Consider the following 20,978-nt stretch of genomic DNA (forward strand, 5'->3'; position numbering starts at 1 on the left):
TTGTGGGTTCTTACTGCTCCTTCTCTTTTTCTGGGAGAAGAGGTTTCTTTCCCGATTAATACTATGCAAAGCATTGTTACAGGACTGCTCTGTTCCACTGTAATCTCCCAACAGCCTGTAGGATTATGAACTAACATGAGGTAAATGGTAAACAACAACCAAATCACTCTTGACCCACTTACATTTCCTTGTAACCTATGGTGTACAGCTTCCTGTGTACATCTGTCCCTACATCTATTCTATTTAACTATCTCTACATTGAAAAACAAGGCTAATTCTTGGGTTTTAATTTTCAATTTAGCCTCATTAAGAACTGAATCAAGTTCAGACCTACTCTAAAATCAGTGCAACCCTGTGCAATACTGTCCCCATTTTTAATTCGTCCAACAGCTTTCAATACGTTGCTCTGCAGATGCAAACTTCTGGTGGTGATAAATATAATAGATTTAATATTTTTTATTTATAATATATATAAATATAGTAGATTTAAGTTCAAATATCAATACTAACTCGGTTTGTCTGAAACAGCATGTTACTTTTAAACTGCTTCAAATTGTACCACTGCAGCAGTTAGAACTTGCTGTAAAATTTAGGGGGGGGGGGGGGGGGGGGGATTTTTTTTATAAAAATAGATCAATATTCTTCAATGACTTAAATTCACAACTACCCTCCTGGATGGCCATCTAGTCACAGGGAGAAAAGACCAATTATGCCCCCTTTTGTCCCATCAGGCATTTATTCCTTACTTCCCTGCTGTAATCATTGGAGAGAAGGACACTTTTCAGAAGGTGAAAACACCATGTAGAGCTGCCTGTCCCTTTCTCATGTCTGGCAGTCTATTTAGGAAGTGCATTCATAATAAAGACACTGAAACATTTGTTCCTCCAGAAGTTTCAAATTTTAATTTAAAATTGACTTTACTCCTTAGACTTATCTGAAAATTACAGGTGAATATTCAAAAGAATGAAGTCACTTTTAAAAAATAATGCACTTACAAGTTATAAATTGCATGCTGACTTATCAGAGATGGATGATTATCTATAAACTAATTTTGTATCTGTGTTTTGAGAACTATCAGGAGGGTTTGTTCCTTATTACCCAATTTCCACACATGGAAGTATAAATACAGGCCAAGCTAACCAAACTCTTCTATCTTTACTCCCCATTAATAAATCTCTGGTGTTCTACAATTATTGATTTTGAAGGAAAAATTGGAAACCACATCCTTATAATATCAACAAGTATTTTTGTGATGCTGATTTTTATGTTAGAAATGCTTGGTATAACTACAGAGCTTTTTCCTAACAGTGGATAAAACTATTTTAAAATACTTAATGGTATACAAGGTGGTTCAGTGTATGCAGAAACTACTTTGATAGCATTTTTAACATTGCATAGAACAGAGACTGTAGTAAGTACATGATGGTTTAACACCCAGATAATATCATTATTTTAGGAAGAAATGTTTTTCATGGGGATAAATCACCAAAGACTGCATGACTGATTAGAAGTATCTTGCAATGTGCAATTCTTTAGTCATTAGATTAATAATTATTTTATTATTTTAAAAAAATACAAGCAGGAGCCAGACTATGATCCCCATCACTAAACCACTTAAGTTCATACTCCTCAAGTATATTATTAGGCAAAAAGAAAACACCATCCAGCAATACTAAAGGCATTAAATAACTGACTATATAGTCCAATCATGGTTTAATTATCAGAAAATGCATTATGTGCATATTAAGACCACCACCTATATCACATGTACCTAAAAAAGCCCTCCTCATACCCAGATGGGTTAAATTTATGAATACAAATTTGGGTTCTTTCTCAAGTGTCACAGCTATCCCCAGCTGCTTCATTTTGTGTTCTAATATATCATCTAGCTCAAACTGTGTAAAAATGAATGTTGTTACATAAATCCTTAAAGTGTCATTTATTTCTAAACTGTTTGAAGCAAATAAATTATTCCAGTTAACTTAAGCAGTAATTTCTATTGATGAAATTTGCTCAAGTTCCATCTGCTTCAGGCAGATGCATGGAAAAAAATGCAAGACAAAAACCAAAGTGACCTTGCTTTTGACCACTCTCTTTTGCTCTCTGCATCAGTCCTCTTAAGAGAAAGAGGCATAATTCTGATGATGTTATATGAGATCACTCCATAAAAGCAGAAAAAAGGTAACTCTCAAACATAATTAGTTCCACTACTTCCAGATGTGAGAGATTTGAAAGGAGCTATTAAGAGACTCTTATCCTAAGTTTTATGCAGTTATGAAGGGTAGCTATGCAGTTTATTTTAGACCTCTAATTAAAGTGCATCCAAGAAGCACTAAAGATTAGGAATGCAAGATTCCCTCTGCAGTCAGAAGAGAGAAAAGCGCCTTCCTGTATTCCATTCTGTAAGTAACTTAAACCAGTTAAGGGGAAAAAAAAAAAAAAAAAAAAGTAGTGTCAAATTCACCATACCTTTCAGAGCTTCTTTCATCAGGAAAGTGAATCAAGTCTATCCCTCAAAGTCTACTCCCAAATATCCCATTGACACAAAGTCCATCTTCCAGCCTTCTACTCACACTTGTGAGAGGGGCACTGACCGAGAAATTTGTTAGCTAAAAGGGAGGAAGGCAGTTCTAAGAAAAGGCTTGTATCTAAGATAAGAAGAAGTGCAACTAGCATATATGACTATTATACATCTACTCAGCTTTTCAACTTATTCATTTCTTCCCTCACAGCAATAGATTCAGAATTACTATATCAAGCATTTCTTTTAGCATGGTGAAGCCAAATACATCTGAACTTGGAAAGCATCAATGCAGAGTCAGTTAAATGTCTATTTCAGAGTGTTATAAAGGGTAGTACTTAAACTGCTGTGGTTTTCCCATGCTTGCTGAATCTCTCAAGAAAGTTTTAATCTGGTGCTGCTTTTTGTAATAAAGCAAACAGAACATAAGTGAATGCGTTCCCCATGCATGTCCGATTCCCCCCTCCCCCCATCTTTTTCCTTCTCAACACTAAATCCCTTGCCTGTTTTCAGCAATATTTAATAGGGAAGAAGAGGACTGAAGGGTGCTGAGATGCTGTAAGCTTCATAAAACAGTGAGGAGAGAAATTATTCATGTCCCTTTTTCACAAAGTTTCAGTGTCAGTTTGACTTTATTGGATTTCAGAAAATTAATACAGGAGCTCAACTGCAAGAGGAAACAAGGCTTCATTGGTTCTTTGGCACACAAAATCACTTTTCCCCCCCTTTACATATTTGCAAGAGCTGAAGAGAGATTTTTGTATCTGATACTTAACATTTTATCTTAAATGTTAGAATTTCAGCACTTTGTGAAATTAAGCAACAAAAAAAAATAATTAAAAAAAAAAAAGGATTATACAAATAAGCTTTCTAGATGCCCCTTTGATTTAATACCATGATCACTGCTTGTTAAAAGTGACCAGTTCAGGGCTAGGGTCTAAAGGTTCACATTTCTCATCACTGAGTTTATATTCCAGTTACGGAAATGAACTCGGGCTAGCACTGTAGTTCCCATGAGACACCTATGAAAACTGTGTATTATTTATGGAAAGAAAAACTCTCAGTACTTAAACAGTTAGCCTGGTGAACAAGTAAGCAACTGAACATCCCCACACTTCAAGGACAGCTCTCTCATACTTAGCAAAAGGAATTTTCCAACTGATCTGAGCTGAGTCAAGAACTGTCTTGGGTGAAAGGCAGGTTGGGCCACTGGTGCCTAGTCTGAGCGGAAGGAACTGCAAAGGATACTACCTTGAAGAAACAAATTAAATGAGTGCATAGGAGGTTCTGGTCTTGACAATTTAGAAAACAAGAAGAAACATCATGACACCTTAGAGTATTCACAGTAGTTATATTTTTTTGTTTTCATTAGACTGAAAAGAAATTCAGCTGTGCCTCAAAAAATGGAGTCAATACCAGTAAAAACCACTGTTGACTCCTCATGTGCTCCTGATGCTTCACCAAGTGTGCTAGAACACAACATAGCAATCCCGAAGTTATGAAATAACAAACATGTCAATGTGATAAAATATAGAAATTAATTATTGCCAGATTTTTATTGATGTTGAGCTTGTTTGGGTTCTCTTCTTTTAGTTTTGGGGTTTCTTTTCTTTTTAAACATTTATGTAATTTTCTTTTTACTTTTGGTCTGAAAGCTGCAGAATTAGAAGAACTTTTTGGAAAGTAGAAAGTACATTTTTATAGGAATATTTTTTTCTCCTGGACATTTAAAACAACATTTACATGAAAAGTTTTTGTCTTGCTGACTGAGCATTAATGTTGTGAAAGATACATGTTGCAAGTAAAAATAGAATTCCTCTTTATAGACACACTGTTTCATCAGAGCATAGGTTGTAACAAATCCCTTTTCGTGAAAAATCCTCTTCATTTCTTCAACATCTGTGATTGAGAACATTCCAAGATTAGAAAAAGAGAGATATTTGCTGCTTCTCATGCAGGATGAGTTTCTGTGACCTAGACTATCTAGTTCTTTCAGGTTTGTCACCAGTATAATTTAAGCTAAGTTTAACATTTTCTGCTAGCCTGGTCTTGTTAGGGTATCTTTTTATGAGAGTAATTTTGGATAATACAGGGTAAGGACAGAAACACACTTCTCCTGTACAATAACCCATTCATATAAAGTTACTATCCTACAGAAAGAATTAAGGGTGTGAAATACATCCCTCTCACGGTAGAATGTGATAGATACGGTGCAAGGGTGGCTTTTGGTTGTGGAAGTCTCATAACTGTAACTCTGGTAGTAGTTTGCACTTGTGGAAATAGGATACATCCCTCATTCTTCTAACTTCTCTATTTCTCTTCAGTTGCAATTATCAAGTCTTCTACCACTATATTTGAGCAACTGAACTACTTGGGTGCTACTAGTGATCCTGAAACTATTTTGATCATCAGACCTTTCTTGAGTAACAAATACAAAAGGCTTCTGAAAATCACAATTTAAGCTTAAAGCCTGATAAAATTGTGGAATTGATCCAAAATTTCAGATAATTAAAAACTGAAGATAAATGTTTCAGTTCAGAACCACAGGAGTTTGTGTGTGGGGGGGTTGTTTTCTGTAATAACACCATATGCTTGATTGTAAGTGTAAGTGCAAATTCATTCAGGAAGCATTGGGAATTTAACAACAATAACAAGCGTATCGCTTAGTGTGGAGTAGCAGTGCTGGCAGAAAGAAATAGAATTTCTATGGATAAAATTAGTTTTATTTCTGAGGATTATTCTACCTTCTTGATGATACAGGGAACAGCTCTTGGCTCTTACTTCATAATGCCAGCACACAGGCCTGAATACCACACAGCTCTGTACTTCAGACCCTTTTCTGTCAGGTGCCCACATTGTATATGCAGCTGCCAGCCCTGATATTTGATCTGCTAATCACGTACTAATCTGGCACATAGGTTCCTGGAACAAGAGAGGCGTCGGTGCTTCCCTGCAGCAGAACAGCATGCCATGTGGTTGCACTGAGTCTGGCTGGAGAGCATTTCCCACTTTGCATCCTCAGCCTGAGACATATTCCATGTCACATGGCCCAGAATGGCATTGTCTTATGTACCAAGTAAGATACTGGTGAGGTCTGTCAGAAAACAAACATTCAGGGTTTTTTTGACAGCCTAGGTATCAGAAAGCTCACTGCAGTGTTTCACTGACACAAACTTTGCTTGCCAAACCTGAAAAGCTATCAGGAAGCACCTGCTTTCAAGAGCAAACTATTCTGTTATTATATTTAGTTTATTGTGCCTTTCACAAACTCTCCCTGGAAGCCACGAATTAACTATGATAAATGAACAGCAAAACATTCAAGTGCAATGCAAACTGCTACAATAGTCTGAGCATTAAAACAGATGAAATAAAATCACTGTGCTCTGCACGGCAATATGTTAAAGTTTAATAGCTAGAAAAACAGCAACTATCAAACTAAGAAACACCATTACAAAGATTCTTTCTCATTAACTTCACTTTAGAAAAATATTTGCAGTAGAATAATTACTATGTACGCTTTAATAGGCATCCTGATGTACTTCTGAGCATCAAAAATGTTAGGAGACAATACCTTCATGCTATAAATGTAAAAACCTGTTTCTCTCCCTTCATTCTTGCTCATCTTAGGATGTCATCCCGATGTAGAACAGAATGTGTAAAGGTGGCAGAAAGTGTCTCATAACCTTTAATTGTACCCTTGGAAGCATTTTTTTCAACGACAGTTCATATAAAATGACATACCAACCACATCAGGCTGGGGAAGAAACCTACTGTACTTCTCCCAATTAACTCTAACCTCTTAGCTTTACCTGTAATTATTTCACTCACCTCCCAAAACTCAGCTTAGTAAGATCTATCCATCACAGTGTGGGTCATACAGTGTTTCTATTGTTGGGCTTTCTGGCCTTTGTCTTTCTTCCTTTGAGTGGGAAGGCCCTGCCTACAAAGAATTCATAAAAGGCAAATGTGTTTCAAAAAGCAGAATAAGGGTAAAAGTTGAATGAATGACTATAGTTACTGATTATTTATTTATTTGGGTGGCTAATAATTCCTTGAACTTGATCTCCTGCTTTCCTGGAAGAGACACTCCTTGTGCTACTCACTTGTCACTTGTGAGACTGTCAGTTGGACTATTTACCTGTACTTTGCACCTTACTTAAGGATGCATATAGTGGGTGTTTTTCTTTCTCCCCTCTGATTGTTGTCTGCATTGGAAGAAATCTTTGCTTTTCTCATGATTTCTGTGAGTGATCATACCTATTTATATAAAATTCTTGCTTCAGTAATTTGTTATATTTCAGGTGAGATCGATACCACATCGGGTTATGATTATTTATGTTTAAAAAACAAGTACACAAATGAGAAGAAATTAGTAATGTTAAAATTATTCACCACAAAAGACACAAACAGGCAGCCTGCAACTGCCCTGACAGTTCAAGCAGCCATTCCTAGAAGACTCTCTTCAGCAGAAAGATGACTACATGAACTATTTCTCCTAAATGAAGCATGCTTTATTCTGTAATTAAAGCAGGTTATCACCTGCATATATGTTTCTGTATTTATAAACATACCTGAAATACAAAGTGTTGAAAGGTCCAGATAGGTAATTCCTTTTCTGAAGGTACTGTTGGGGTCAAAAGGAAGCACATCTCTAACACATAATTATTTTGTTTAGCTAGGACAAAAGTGGGGGGAAAAAAGCAATTCAGATAACTCCAACTGGGTGCAGGCAACAAAGTCTCTGTGCATTTCTCCAAGAGTTACTGCTTCCACTATCTTCTTTAATTATTAGCACTGAGTCACAATTGGAATCAAAACCCCAGGTCCCCATCTGGATCCTGCTCATAGCAGTATGAAAACAGCTCAACAGCTGCCTGTTTTATTTGTATAAGAATTATGACTAATGATTTTAAATGCCTGCAGTAATTTCCACCTGTCCATCCTGACTCTTGCTGATCACTGCTTCTGCTGCAGCAGTCAATCAGCTGTCTGGGGAAGCAGCACTGAATTGCTGTAATTCACAGCCCCACACGTGGAGGTAAGCTGGGACTCTTCACTGCCAGGATGGAATCTGTAACTTCTCAGCAGCTGTTTGGTCAGATCTGATCCACCCTGACAGTAGGAGTGGGAAGTTCTGGGTGAGGGGCAGCACAGATGGCAAACATGAGAACCGCAGCAGACTTTCAGACGTACTGTAAGCGAGTTTATGAAAAATAAGATCATGTGCTCTCCGGTCATCCATACATAAAAACCTTAAAATTAGTTAAAACAAAACAAACAAAAAAAACCCTAGTTCCTCATTCCCTTTTTAAAAGTAATCATTTATAAAGGTAGTCCTTTATAAAAAAAGTAAACTAAAAAAAAACCCCAAAACAAACAAGTTGCCATAGTTAATTCTTACTGTGTTTTTTTTCATCAAGTCAGCTACCTAACCTACTTTTAGTTGCTTCCTTCCCCCATGTCAACCAGCTAGAAGTTACAATATGATGAAACAAAGACTTTAGTCGATTGGTTTTAGTGGCTAAACATTCACCAAGAAGATAACAAAGACACATTGGCCTATGACACCCAAAACTGCCAGATGGCTTTCCACCAAGTGCTAGGTAGGACCACAGTAATTTGCTTACTGAGAAGAGAGAAGACAGTGCTTTTAATCCTCTCATGACTATACTCATTCATGGTAACATTTCCCTGGTCATATTCTGCACCGAAGTGAAGCTTCCCACAGTGCTACTGCCATTTAGTTCATTCCAAAGCACTACCTGCTGCTCACTCAGCAATCCCATCAGTCAATCACTGCTTCTTCGCAGCTGCTCCCTCTTTTTCTCTTTCTTGGTCAAAGTTGAGTCGTACACTTTACCACATAACACTACCCCTTTCCAACTACCTCTGAAAATCAGTCGACACTCCAGTTCATACTGTAAGTAAATCTTAAAAAAAACAACCAACAACAACAAAACCCCCACAATTTTGTATTTAAGGTCATTTTTCTTAAGGTTTTTAATACATCTTAGAGAATAATAGCCTGCTTTTTCAAAATTCACGTCACTTATGCCTACTGGCTGCAGATATGAAAAGAAGTTAACAAATAATTATCTGTAATTGGTAATGAATTTGAAGACAAAAATTACAGATTCAAAGGGAAAAATGACAAGCTCTTACAGGGATGGCAAAGCTATTGGAAATAGTTGGGTGCAAACCTGCACACTACCAGAAGAAAACCTGGAAGTAGGCTTTAACCAGCACAACCTTTAACACACCTGCAAGTGTGGAAAGGATGAATCCTCCATGTTTGGTCTCATACTGCACTGCAGTGAGTTCACATAACTGATGTGAGGTAGCCAAGCCTACCACCCTTTTCCTTAGAGAAGGACTCAGTGTAGTATGATGTAAGAGCCGTCGTCTGCCTAGTTCCAAGAATTTGTTGGTAACAGATCCATGGAGCATGCTGTGCTTTAACCACTCCGAGATGCATACTCTGCAAGGCAGTATCAGCAGAGTCACTCTCCTGATGAATTCTAAAAATCTCATCTATGTCTACTTAAAAAAAAAAAAAAAAAAAAGTTAATCTTCCTGTAAAAATACAAAAAGGTAAGAAAGAGATTCAGGATGTCTAATGCATCCTGCTTTCTATTTCCAATGCAGAAGCAGCTCTTGAGCACGATTAAGAAGATAACTTGGTCATACTGTATTGTAGCACAGCTCTGCTTCAAATAGGGACATCAAAGCCACAATATGTTTTAAAATCACAAACACTAATTCACAGTAAGACTTTGAATAGCCCCCCAAATATAGTGTCTAACTGCACTAGTCTCACCTTTTTCCTCCCATGCTGTCGCCCAATCACTACAGCACTGAAACAGACACAACCTGTAGCTATATCTTTTCCTCTGAAAATCAGTGATCCTGTTAACTTTCCTTATTCTTAGCAAATATGTAGCTCAACCTCTCCCATTAATATTTATTAACAATACTTTTCTACACTGAACTTTTAATTATTTAAATGCCTAACACATGGTTCTATAACTACAGGTTTCATGAGGTGCATGCTTCTTCCTGCTGTTCTGGAAGTGGAAAAGAGAAAATGTCAAGTCTAAACTCCTAGCCTCAAGATCTTTCAACTCAACCAGAAACAGTCCAGTTTAGTAAATGTAATGAATGCCTTATCATCTCACAAACTGAATCCTTATATTCAAAAAAAAGACATAGATTAAAATATTATGTATTTTCATGTAGATCATAAAAAGATCAACTTACTGATTATTACACTGTGATTATTATTGATTTATTGAAGTTCTTTTACCCACCAAAGAAGCTGTTTGATCTTCCACAAAGAAGTTTGATTTTCCTACAAAAATATTTTTTTCTAAAACAATACAGTATTCCCGTTATGTTTCTTATCATCATTAATTCCAAAATGTGATAAAAGGCACAATTTATGCAAAAAACATACTCTTCTCATAAGAGGAGATACCTGACATTTAAGAAAAAAAAAAAAATCAAGCTATTTGTCTTGGGACAATTTTCTCATTCTAAAAATCAAATAGATGTCAAAATGACCAGCTTAGAGTTCTCTTTCATACATTTGGAATAAGATGTCTAGTCACGTATCATAACAAGCTGTTGAGGGAGATGGAAGGCAAAAAGAAAAGGGCACCAAAAAAAAGCTGTAGCAATGCGTTTCAAGTCCATGCTGTCCAGATGAATCTTTCTGTATTTCTATAGGTTCAAACTGAAGGAAAAGCAAAATAACCCTGGCAACTTTCAACCCTTAAAAGTCCTAAGAGCTGGAACCTGGACTCCTAGCAGTCATAAGTAATGCCTAGAGAAAAAGTAAATTCAGTGCTGGCACACTAGAAGCTGTTTTCTCTTCAAAAGGGAACAATTACAGCTTTGCATAATAATACCTCAAAACTGCCTACATCCCCCCAAAGGTAATACATCTAAATACTGACATTTAATTCCTTTACTGTAAACAAGATCTCTTGCATTATTTTTTCCTTGTGGTAGGATTCAAAAGTAATGATAGTTTAAATGTCTTTAGTAAAGAAAATTCAATTTAGGTTATGTCACAGGTTTTTGTCTTTCATTTCTTCTTTTAACACAAGAAAGGTCTAACCCAGACTCAATGCATGGATGTATTTACATTTTTATTAGTGATCTATTAAAAAAACCCAAAAAATTATTTTGTGACAACAAATCTTCTTCTTTTTTTTTTTTTTTTCTATTTGTTGGATCTATGAATAACTTTCTCCCTTAAAAGTTGTGTTAACTTCTTTTAAATATTTGTCAAATACTGTGAATTCTAAAGAAGATAATTTCATGATATTTCATGTTTTCTTCTTACAGGCATATAAATTCATATTTCCTGAAAGACAGACATAAGTTTCTTGCTTTTCTGTTTTGTGCTTGGTACTAAGGAAAAGCTTTTGTACTTAGTGCATGAATATTTTTGGAATGCCTTTACTAAAAAAAAAAAATAGGAAGAGCTAAGGTACTATTTGGAGATCATTTAAGGCCTTGGGCCAGACTCCTCATTTATTTACCTCAATAAGATACTGGTACAATTTCAATGAGCTCAGTGGGATACACTTACAGTCACTCTAAGAAAGAGACAGACTTTAGTTGCAAAAATGTTAAAAGCTGTTGCAGGGATTTGCAAATTTCTATAACAACACAGTAAAGGTTGTAGCTGAACACTTCTGGTTTTGCTGAAGTAAAAACTTTGATTATAACAGGAATAAATTTCACATTGGCTTCACTGAAAGTAGAGTTAGACCCAAAATTTTTACAATTGGGCTTTATTTTCTTTCATTTTTACTAAAAAATGTGACTTTGCATGTTGCCAGTTTGCCATTACAAAATGTTATCAAAAATCTGGATGGTAATGGCAGTTTCTTTACTTGTATTCTTAATACTTTTCCTAATTCCTCAAAGATGGACAAACTCAGCTACAGAACCAGTTACCTCCTTCATTCCACTTGAGAGGGAACATTTTTGGAAGTCTTTCAGGACAGTTCCCTTGGCTATCCTCAGTACTGCTTATTTGCTTTCTTCCTTACACAGAATAAGTGTGTTCCTAACAGACTTCACTGATCTTCATAAAGAATCAGTGCTTCTTTAAGGTTAAAATACAGCAGAATTCAGAATGCTTTTTATATAAGCTGATTAAAAACTTTAATGGAAAATGGTTAAACTGTCCATGAACTCTCAAAAATACGTTCTGCTGAAAAGTGTCTCTTGAAGACCCAGGGACAACTGACTGAACCTTGGTTTCTCTGAGGGGATCAGAAAGCTCTAGACCTAGTCTTAAGCAGCCACTGAAAATACAATAGATGACTCATGAGGAGGTGTTCTCATTTCAGCTGGGATAGAGTTAATTTTCTTTCTAGTAGCTGGTACAGTGCTCTGTTTTGGATTCAGTATGAGAAGAATGTTGATAACACACGGATGTTTTCAGTTGTTGCTCAGTAGTGTTTAGTCCAAGTCAAGGATTTTTCAGCTTCTTATGCCCAGCCAGTGAGAAAGCTGGAGGGGCCCAAGAAGTTGGGAGGGGACACAGCCAGGGCAGCTGACCCAAACTGGCCAACGGGGTATTCCATACCATGGGACATCATGCCCAGTATATAAACTGGGGAGACTTGGCCTGGGGTGGGATTGCTGCTCAGGAACTAGCTGACCATTAGTCACCAGGTGGTGAGCAATTGCGTTGTGCATCACTTGTTCTCTATATTCCAATCCTTTTATTATTATTATTATTGTCATTTTATTATTGTTATTATTATTTATTAGTGTCTTCCTTTCTGTTCTATTAAACTGTTCTTATCTCATCCCACGAGTTTTACCTTTTTCCTTCTGATTCTCTCTTCCATCCCACTAGGGGGGGGGGGGGGGGGGGGGGGGGGAGGGGGTGGTATGAGTGAGCGGCTGCGTGGTGCTTAGTTACCAGCTGGGGTTAAACCACGACAAGAGGGGGAAAAAATAAAACAAACCCAAAAAAACAACAAAGAAATCCAACAACAAACAATCCACCCTTCCTTGAAAAGGGGCAAATCATTGCAACATCGTAAGATAGCAGACCACATTTCTTAAAACAAGTCCTGCATCTAAGATCAACAGGGAAGATGAGGTGTTTCTCTGTAACGCGATTGTCTTCAGCTGTCCTTGAAATGATTGACAGCCCAGCATTAAGCTTTAGGGATGCTCAGAAGATATTTAATGTCAAGTTCAATGTTGAATATGTGAGTATTTTAAGAACAACACCTGTTCCAAAGCTTTGAATGCTATTATAAATCCCGGAAAACAGAAGGAGCCAGAAAGACTTGGCAAGAGAAACTCCAAAAGAAGACTTTTCTTACTGTTGAGGAAGTCTCTCTCCTGTCTGCAGTTTGAGAATGCTTTGTTTGTTTCTTTATCCGTGTGTCGTCGTGTCCGCCCGTGTCCCGTCCCCCGTCCGTGTCGTCCCCCCCCCCCCCCCCCTTTTTTCCTTCTTTCTTATTTACTTATTTTTAGATTGACTAGGGAGGAAACAACATTACTTTTGGAGCAAGTTGTTCCTTACATGCACTTTACTTCTAGTCACTTTAACACAAGGTAAGGTGAGCTAGCTTGCAAAAATGCAGAACTGGTGTAGCAATTGCCCGTGTTTACCTTTTCCACGCTACAGCTGATGTAATACATGCAACTTACTTCTCCTTCAAAAATACATCACGTCAGAATAGTACTAACAGTAGTGAATGCTCTATAAACCCATACCTTTCTTGTCTTATTGTAATATATTCATGCATATCTATTTGCTTACACTTCTACATACACTTCTACATGTGCTCGAGGCAGTGGTTTTGTTGTATTTCTATTGTGCTGCTCTGAAAAATACTCTGAGCACATTTTCTTTGCATCCAAAAAGACTGGGAATGTGTATAAAATTACTACCTGCATAAACAAAATAAAAATAGGAGAAAATAGAAGTTGAATGTATAAATGCAATGATAACAATAAGATAAATCTGTTTTCAGAGTAAACCTATTTACTCACTGAAATGTTATCAGAGAAGAAAATAGTATCATACATTTGGAGAAGAAAAAAATCTCTAGTGGGATTCCTGATAATCATCTAAGATTTAGAAATCGCCTAAAGAGTTTTTTCTGTAATCCATTGACAAAGTATACATTCATTCAAATACATGTCACTTCAAATACACAGATTTGTTTTGATCACTGCACTGAGTATCAGGTTTCTAAGGCTCACATATAAACTTCTACCCAGAAACAATATTGAGGATAATATTCTCGTATTATTCAGAAAATAAAAACCCTAACCCTTATTTAATTACTCTTTTCCACTCTTAAATTTCAAATGCTCATCTTGAATTCAAATACAGAGTTTAGTTCTGAAATAACGTGTGTTACTAGTCTAACATCACATTACGAGCATTAACCTGGAACCTAAGACTTAAAAGTGGTGTGGTTAATGAATTAAATAGCCTTCTGAATGGATGCACTGCAGTATTATCATTCTAACTTCTTTCTGTCTAGCAGAAAGAAAGAACACCACCAGACAATTCGAACACATCAGGATTTTCTCTAGCAATAACACTCTTTGAACAAAACATACAGTAATGACGATTTTTCATGATTTTAAGGAATAATCTGATGATTGGATATTAAAAATGGCACCTGCATGCTTTTTTTTTTTTTTTTTTTTTTTTTTTTTCTTGAATCGGATCCTTAGGACCAGAACTCAAGAACTAAGAAATGTAGTCTTAAGATGCCTCTGACCCCCTCCAATTCTGTGTCTTTCAGTTCCAACTTCAGCTCAAGTTAGAATCGGAAGTTACTATACCTGCTGAAAGCAAAGATCACCCAAATAAGACAATCTTAAATTATGAAGTTCTATACCCCCAACAATTGTGCTGAAAGAAGAGGAAAAGATTTTTCAAGTAGCTGCTTAATTTAGCCTCTCAGTTACTTCCAGCGAAGAGCAGCAGCACAACACAGATTCCAACATCTGACCCCTGGTTTATATTCAAAATCACATTTGCCTTTTTTTTAGTAACAGAGCTACAGCGAGCTGCAACACATGCCATGTCTTACACAGACAAGTACAGAAATGAAAACGTTTGCTTTCTTTGTGCTCTGAGCTGAGAACAAGCAAGATTTTTTCCTGTGTTGATGGTATACTTTTTGCAGTGAAAAATACATGATTCATTCAAAACAACACATTATTTACTTATCCAAGGATATAAGCAAAAGGGCAAAACAAGCCTGCAAAACAGAAGACCAACTATATACCTGTCTTTGGAACTTTCCCTCTGGCCAACTGACTTCATCTCTATGACAAAGCACTAGACCACCTTCACTGCAGCTCCACCCCTTCAGAGGGAGGGTGTGACAGACCACCAGCTTTCCAACGCTGTCACTGCTTGGAAGTCCCTTTGATGTTGATCAGCGCTCATCATAGCTTGAGTCTTTCACCCTTCTGTGGTCACAGAATTTTGTCTTTAGGAGGTGGGCCATTCTGATCCTGGAGTATGATCAATAACATCCTCCCCATGGGAAGCTCAGCTGTTGTTTCCCTACACCTGACACTGCTGCAATTCCTTGAGCCCATTGGAGGGGAGAACCACTGAGTAGCATCAGTAGCCAAGAAGTACTCTGCTGCTTTTGAAGTTTTTGTGATAACCATGTTATGATTAAGCAGCACATTAACTAGTCGAGAGAGGACAAGATTCAACCGGAATGAGACACAGAATTTGACAGCAAAGTTGCAGAAAGTGTTAATGCATTGGCTCAACCTAGCAGACCTCACCGGTTTGTCTATGAGACAGAAAAGGGAGTGATGGGGGCGGCTGGGGGGGGCAGCGGGGGAGGAATCTGTCCCTGAAATCTGGGAAGATCACTGTATACAAAGGCTTTCAGTTCTATACCAACTGCTGATTATGCAGAAGAGACAACCTTGTTCTACCCATGATGCCAGTGGAAGTAAGCATTTCAAATGCGATGTCCACATATATCTATATGTTCTCATCAGATACATTTCAATCACCCTTTAAGGGTAACTAAAGCAACTGGAAAACTGAATCCATCTGATTGGTAAGGACCAACAACAACAACAACAAAGTTATGAAAATTGTTGCTTAGGTAAAAAATTCTGTTTGTTAATACTTGAGCAAGTTTTTAATTGGAAAAACATATCTGAATGTAGAAGTTGTTCTACAAATAGAGAATTGCCACTATTGACAGTGAGCAAGAAGGAATTAACTCAGCTTGATCTTCAGATTAAACTGATCATACAAGATTGTTAATAAGGATGTGGAAGTACACACTTAATTTGGAAACCGATCACATTTGGTAGACACAAGAGATAATTATAGAACTTCAGTTGTCATTTTATAGTATTACTATATGCAAAATTGTTGCACTTTTTTCATACAAATTAATGAGGCCATTTGGTGAATCTCTGTTAGCTTTGCTCTCTAAGAAATTACCACAAATTCTCAGAAACAACCACCTCTGGTGTGGATTTAACCTATTTAAATAAATAAACAGTAAATACAGAATATTTATTTATTTATTTTTACATTATATATATGAAAGCAATATAACATAATTTCCTACCACGCAACCATTTCTGAATACTTCACCTAACCTAAATAGGGATGAGAAGAAAAGAAAAAAAGCTTGACGTGAAATAACCCACTTCAGACATTTAGTTTCATAATATTTGGGGGGTAATTATAGGCTTATATTTGAAATATTTTCACACTTGAAAATAACATTTTGTCTTGAAAATCTGACACCACCACCACCACCCCAAAGCCATAAAAACAAAATCCCCAGACCACAACCTACTCATTTGAAAATGCGTATTTTTGTTTTCTGAACGAGCAATAACCACATAAACACACTGCAAACAGAGGGGGCAAAAGTCTTGGATGACCTGGTGCTTAGTTATCAGGGGGATAAAAAGCCCTTTGAGAAAGCATTGACTTAAACTACGATGTCAGGAACACAAAAGACAGGTCAGAGTTGTAAGAAGGTGAAGGTATAATAGCACATAGGGAGATCCAAGAGCTCTGTCATGGAAATCCAGATAGGCAAACCCTTAATGCTGTTCTTCCACATATGCAACACAGGTAATGGGAAGTTTGCAGGAGATCTCTGGGATCTCCCGCACAGCTAGGAGTCACCCAAACATTAATCTCATTCTTTTTGTTGGGCATATATTCCCTGGTTTCATATGTGAATAATATGTATGTGTAACATATATACAACAATACAAAATATCCACTGTGAGAATTCTGAGCAGCTGAAGTAACAGTCAAGCAGTTGTTATCTATGCTTTTTTGAGACATGAAGTTTTTTCATGATGTGATTTATAATTGCTAATTAGACATAAATCATTGCAATAGTAAAATTAAAATACTTATGTGAATGAATTTTTTAAAAGTTCTGTGCAAAGCAAAGCATATTTTCTAATATTATCTGGAATCCCTTCTTGCACTCTTGCCCAGAATTAGAATTATCCCTCTTCTGGATTAAAGATGCATTGGTGGATTAGTCTATCACTGATGACAACATAATATATCCTTCCCAGAGGCTTAAAATGAAAGGAGGTCTGTTGACTACAGACTATGTTAAAACAACAACCAAAAAAGCAGCCCTTTGACACAAAACCGTGTTTTAACATTTAAATATCATCATGTGTGAGGTCAAAGTAGTTTGTGAAACATAGCTTCAGGTTCAGTACCATGTATCAGTTCTAGTCCTTTCACAGACTGTATCACCTATAAAACTAGTAAGGCATGGGACTGATTCCTGCTAGGGTTAGCCATCAGTATTACTTCTAGCTTTAGCCACCTGAACAACCTCAGGAATACCGCCTAGACAATTTAAATTAAAACAAAATTTGCTTTAATGTTTCTACTTGATGCTCAGATTACAAAATTGTACTTCTTTATCTGAAATTTTTTGGGGGGTCAGTTAAAGAAGCAATAATTTTATATTTGAATTTAGCATTTTTAAAGGAAAAATATGTTGTATCAAGGCAACAAAGGAGATGGGCTATTTCTGAAGATTTTAAACTGAGCTATGATGTGGATTCGTATACATAGCTTTGTTTCAGACGACATTAAGTTGATTCATCATTTTACTCTAACACTCTCAAAGAGAATTTATGCTATTCTGTAAATTAAGAGACATGCTACCAGTTTTCCATGGAATTGTACCATCCTCCAAAGTTTCATTAGATGTAAGACTACATAGTTCTTAAAAAGTCTTCCCTTGTGAACTTCTGGGAATGTTTCACTTCCTGATAATCATACAATGATGGCTTCTAGAATAGGCCTGTTTAATATTTAAGCCAAATTCTGAAACACTAATTAAAAATAAAAATTTCACTGCCTGTAATAAAATGTAATGTGCTGTATTTTCTGGAGATACTTAAATACCTAATTATATTCTTTTTCAATTACATCCCAGGAAAAAGTAGATAAGTTGTTAGCATTAGAGATTTCAAAGTAAGACACTGGGGTCTGTTTCTTCTTGTTTAAGATTTGCCCAATTGACTTCATGAAGGTTAGTGGAATTATTGGTTCAAAAACGTAGCTACATTTGGCTACAGAATTCAGCTAAGCATAAACTTTCTACCACACTTGTCTGTTGGTATCACTGAGAACACAGGGATTCAACATTTTTCTAGTGTTTGTTTAATGAAAGACCTGCACATCATCACCAATGTTGCTTGCTAAACTGCATCTTTGAAGAATGATATAGAATTTTTGAAATGGTCGTGTGTAGAGCTCGCAGGCTGTGTGCTCCATCCTTTAAAAGGAAGCCATGGTAAAGGGGGAGGGTCCTGAGCACAAAGCAGGGAAGAACTGCTTTTCTGGCAGATGACAGTATCAGCAACAAAACTCTTATTAGAGCTGCACGGTTCAATATGCAGTAAATAATACCCATACGCTTTACAGAAACAAAAGGGTGGATGGTGGGGGAAAAGGACTTTGAGTTCTGCAGTTGAAGGAATTTAAAGGTACATCTAAGTAGTCTTAAAAGGGATTGCTTTATAAGGAAGTATCAGTTACATACAGCCCTGAATCACAATTAGCTACATATTCGCAGAGTAGCAGAGCAGTTACAACGCAGTTCTGTGCTTCTCTGCAATTGATCCCAATGACTGTATGATTTTCTTGACATTTTACTACTTACTAGTTTGGTAATCAGGGTTCAGTTGTCTTCATCACACAGTAACTGAACCATTGAGAAAATGCCAATAGATACAGGACCAAGAAGGTTCCAAACCCACTAGATTACAACATTATCCTTCAAGAAACGGCTGACAGCAACTCAAATCTGAGTTTGTTTTTCCTCAGCATTGGATGTCTGGATTTTTTTTCGAGGGAATTAAAGGGAAGGGGGTTCATTTTGGCCCAAATCTGCTCTCTCCCCGCTCCTTTTCTTTTCTTTCCTATGTGGGAGCCCCATTAGAGAAGAAGCAAAACTCAAAGGCACGGACAACTCCTAAGCCACAGCCGCAGGGGAGCAAGCCAACTTCCCGCACGGGAGCCGGCTCCGCGCGTTACGGCAGCGCCTCGCCCGGGCAGCCGCCGACGGGGGCCGAGGCGGGCGCCGCGGGAGGAGCCGTGCGCGGCGGGCAGCGGCGCGGGGAGCGGGGAGCGGGGAGCGGGGAGCGGAGCCCCCCACCGCCCCGCCCCGCCGGGACCCGCGCGGGGCCGGGCCCCGTCCATGGTGCTGCAGCCGGACGCCGCTGCCAGCGGGGCGCTGCCGCTGAAGGGCTCTTCCGTCCGTCCTTCCTTCCTTCCTTCCTTCCTTCCTTCCTTCCTCCCTCCACTGACAGCCTGCAACTGCCGCTGCCACTGCTGAGCCCGACCTAGAGGAATTCAGCTTTTAGGGAAATTTAATAGCGGGGCTGGGGGTAATGCAGAAAAAAAAAAAAAAAAAAAAAAAAAAAAATCCCCAAACCTCCTGCCGAAGCCCTGGCCAGGCTCCGAAGCCTGCCTTTCCCTCGCAGTCTCTCGGCTGGCAGGGGCGCGGGGCGGGGGGGGGGGGGGGGAAAGCCTCAGCCCCAGCCCAGCCCAGCGCACAACTTTCTTGCAGATGTCGTGGCTCTAGCGGCAGCCCGGCTGGCCCCGGCCCCGGCCCTCCCGGAGCCCCCGCGCGGGGGGTCGGGTCGGGAGGAGAGGGGACACGGCACCCTCCTCACCCGCACAGCTGTGGAGAAGCCGGACAGGAGAGCGGGAGAGGCTGGGAGCTCCCTCGCCTCCCGCTCCTCATTGCCGACTCCCGGTACCAAGGAAACCCCCGGAGGGCGGAGGGGAGGGAAGAGGAGGCTCCCACCGCATGCACGGTACCCCCCGCGCATCCCCTGCTTCGGGCGCTCGGAGCCGACGCCCGCTGCCCCAGCCCGGACTCACGTGTGCCGTCAAACCGGGTGGCGATGGTGTCGAGGAAGGTGTTCTGGGGTGCCAGTAATCCCTTCATCACCGGCATTTTTCCAGCGCGATGCGAGGTTCTCCATCAAAGTTTGCCTGGGAGGGTGGTTCGAGAAGAAAGTGCAGAGGGCGCCCGGGGGAAGGGAGGGAGGAGGCGGAGGGAGGGAGGGAAGGCTGTGGGGGGAGGAGGAGGAGGAGGAGGAGGAGGATGGAGATGGGGACGGGGATGCCGCCGCGCCGCCTCCGGCGCCGGGAGCCCCCCGCTCGTCAGCCCCGGCACCGCAGAGCGCTCCCGCCCCCGCCGCCGCCGCCGCCCGTCGGCGGCCGCGCCGCGCCCAGGTGCGGACCCCACCGCCCGGTGGACGCCGCGGGCCCCGGCCGGCAGCGCCCGCGCCCCCCGCCACGGAAACGGGGGCCGGGGCCGGGGCCGGCGGAGAGGGACGGGCTGCGGGGAGGGCAGGGAGTTGGGAAGGGGAACCTTTATCTACCTGCGGCTGGAGCGGGGCGGGAGCGGCACAGGAACCAGCGGCCGCCCCCGGGGCTGCCGGGCCCTCCTCCGCCCCCCAGCCTGGCCTGACCCGACCCGACCCGACCCGACCCGTCCAGCTCTCAGCTCCGGCACATAAGAAGTTTCCTAGGCTCGAGGCGTATTAGCGCACACGCACCCTGTTTTGGCAGTAACCGTTCTGCCGGGTAAAGCGCGGGATCTGACTTTGCTGAGAGGGGAAACACTGCCGACGCGCATAGCAAGCGGCCCTGCAGACGTTCACCGGAGAGAGAGACTAGAACATGGAGAATGCTCCATCAGGTGTGTGGTCTCACGCGTTATTTGCATGTCGAGGCTATTTTCTTTATTTGTTTAAGGGGTAGGCATCTTCAGCTTCCTTGCGAGCTTTTCCTAGATCATTTCTTAGAAATCCCTCCCTGAAAAATTCCTGGAAAAAACAAACTTTTTTTTTTTTTTTTTTTTTTTTTTTTTTTTTTTTTTGCCAGTGAAAGAGAGAA

The 20,978-nt window shown here is 39.6% G+C and overlaps 1 protein-coding gene across 7 annotated transcripts in view; it reads right to left on the minus strand.

Annotated features, from left to right (window-relative positions):
• The window catches only part of KCNH8 (potassium voltage-gated channel subfamily H member 8), a 203,674-nt gene extending 183,059 nt beyond the window's left edge, over positions 1–20,615 (minus strand). For 6 of the 7 annotated variants that reach the window (XM_049798889.1, XM_049798885.1, XM_049798884.1 and 3 more), the window contains exon 1: positions 19,956–20,250. In XM_049798889.1, coding sequence (XP_049654846.1) covers positions 19,956–20,031 — 76 coding nt within the window. In that variant the 5' untranslated portion in view covers positions 20,032–20,250. Of the gene's footprint in view, positions 1–19,955; positions 20,251–20,461 lie in introns of those variants that run through there. The other variant, XM_049798883.1, reaches the window with a different exon arrangement.
• Between the last annotated feature and the right edge of the window lie 363 nt (positions 20,616–20,978).

The sequence above is a fragment of the Accipiter gentilis genome, chromosome 4 (genome assembly GCF_929443795.1).
Source record: "Accipiter gentilis chromosome 4, bAccGen1.1, whole genome shotgun sequence".
In the NCBI taxonomy this organism is placed as follows: domain Eukaryota; kingdom Metazoa; phylum Chordata; class Aves; order Accipitriformes; family Accipitridae; genus Astur; species Astur gentilis.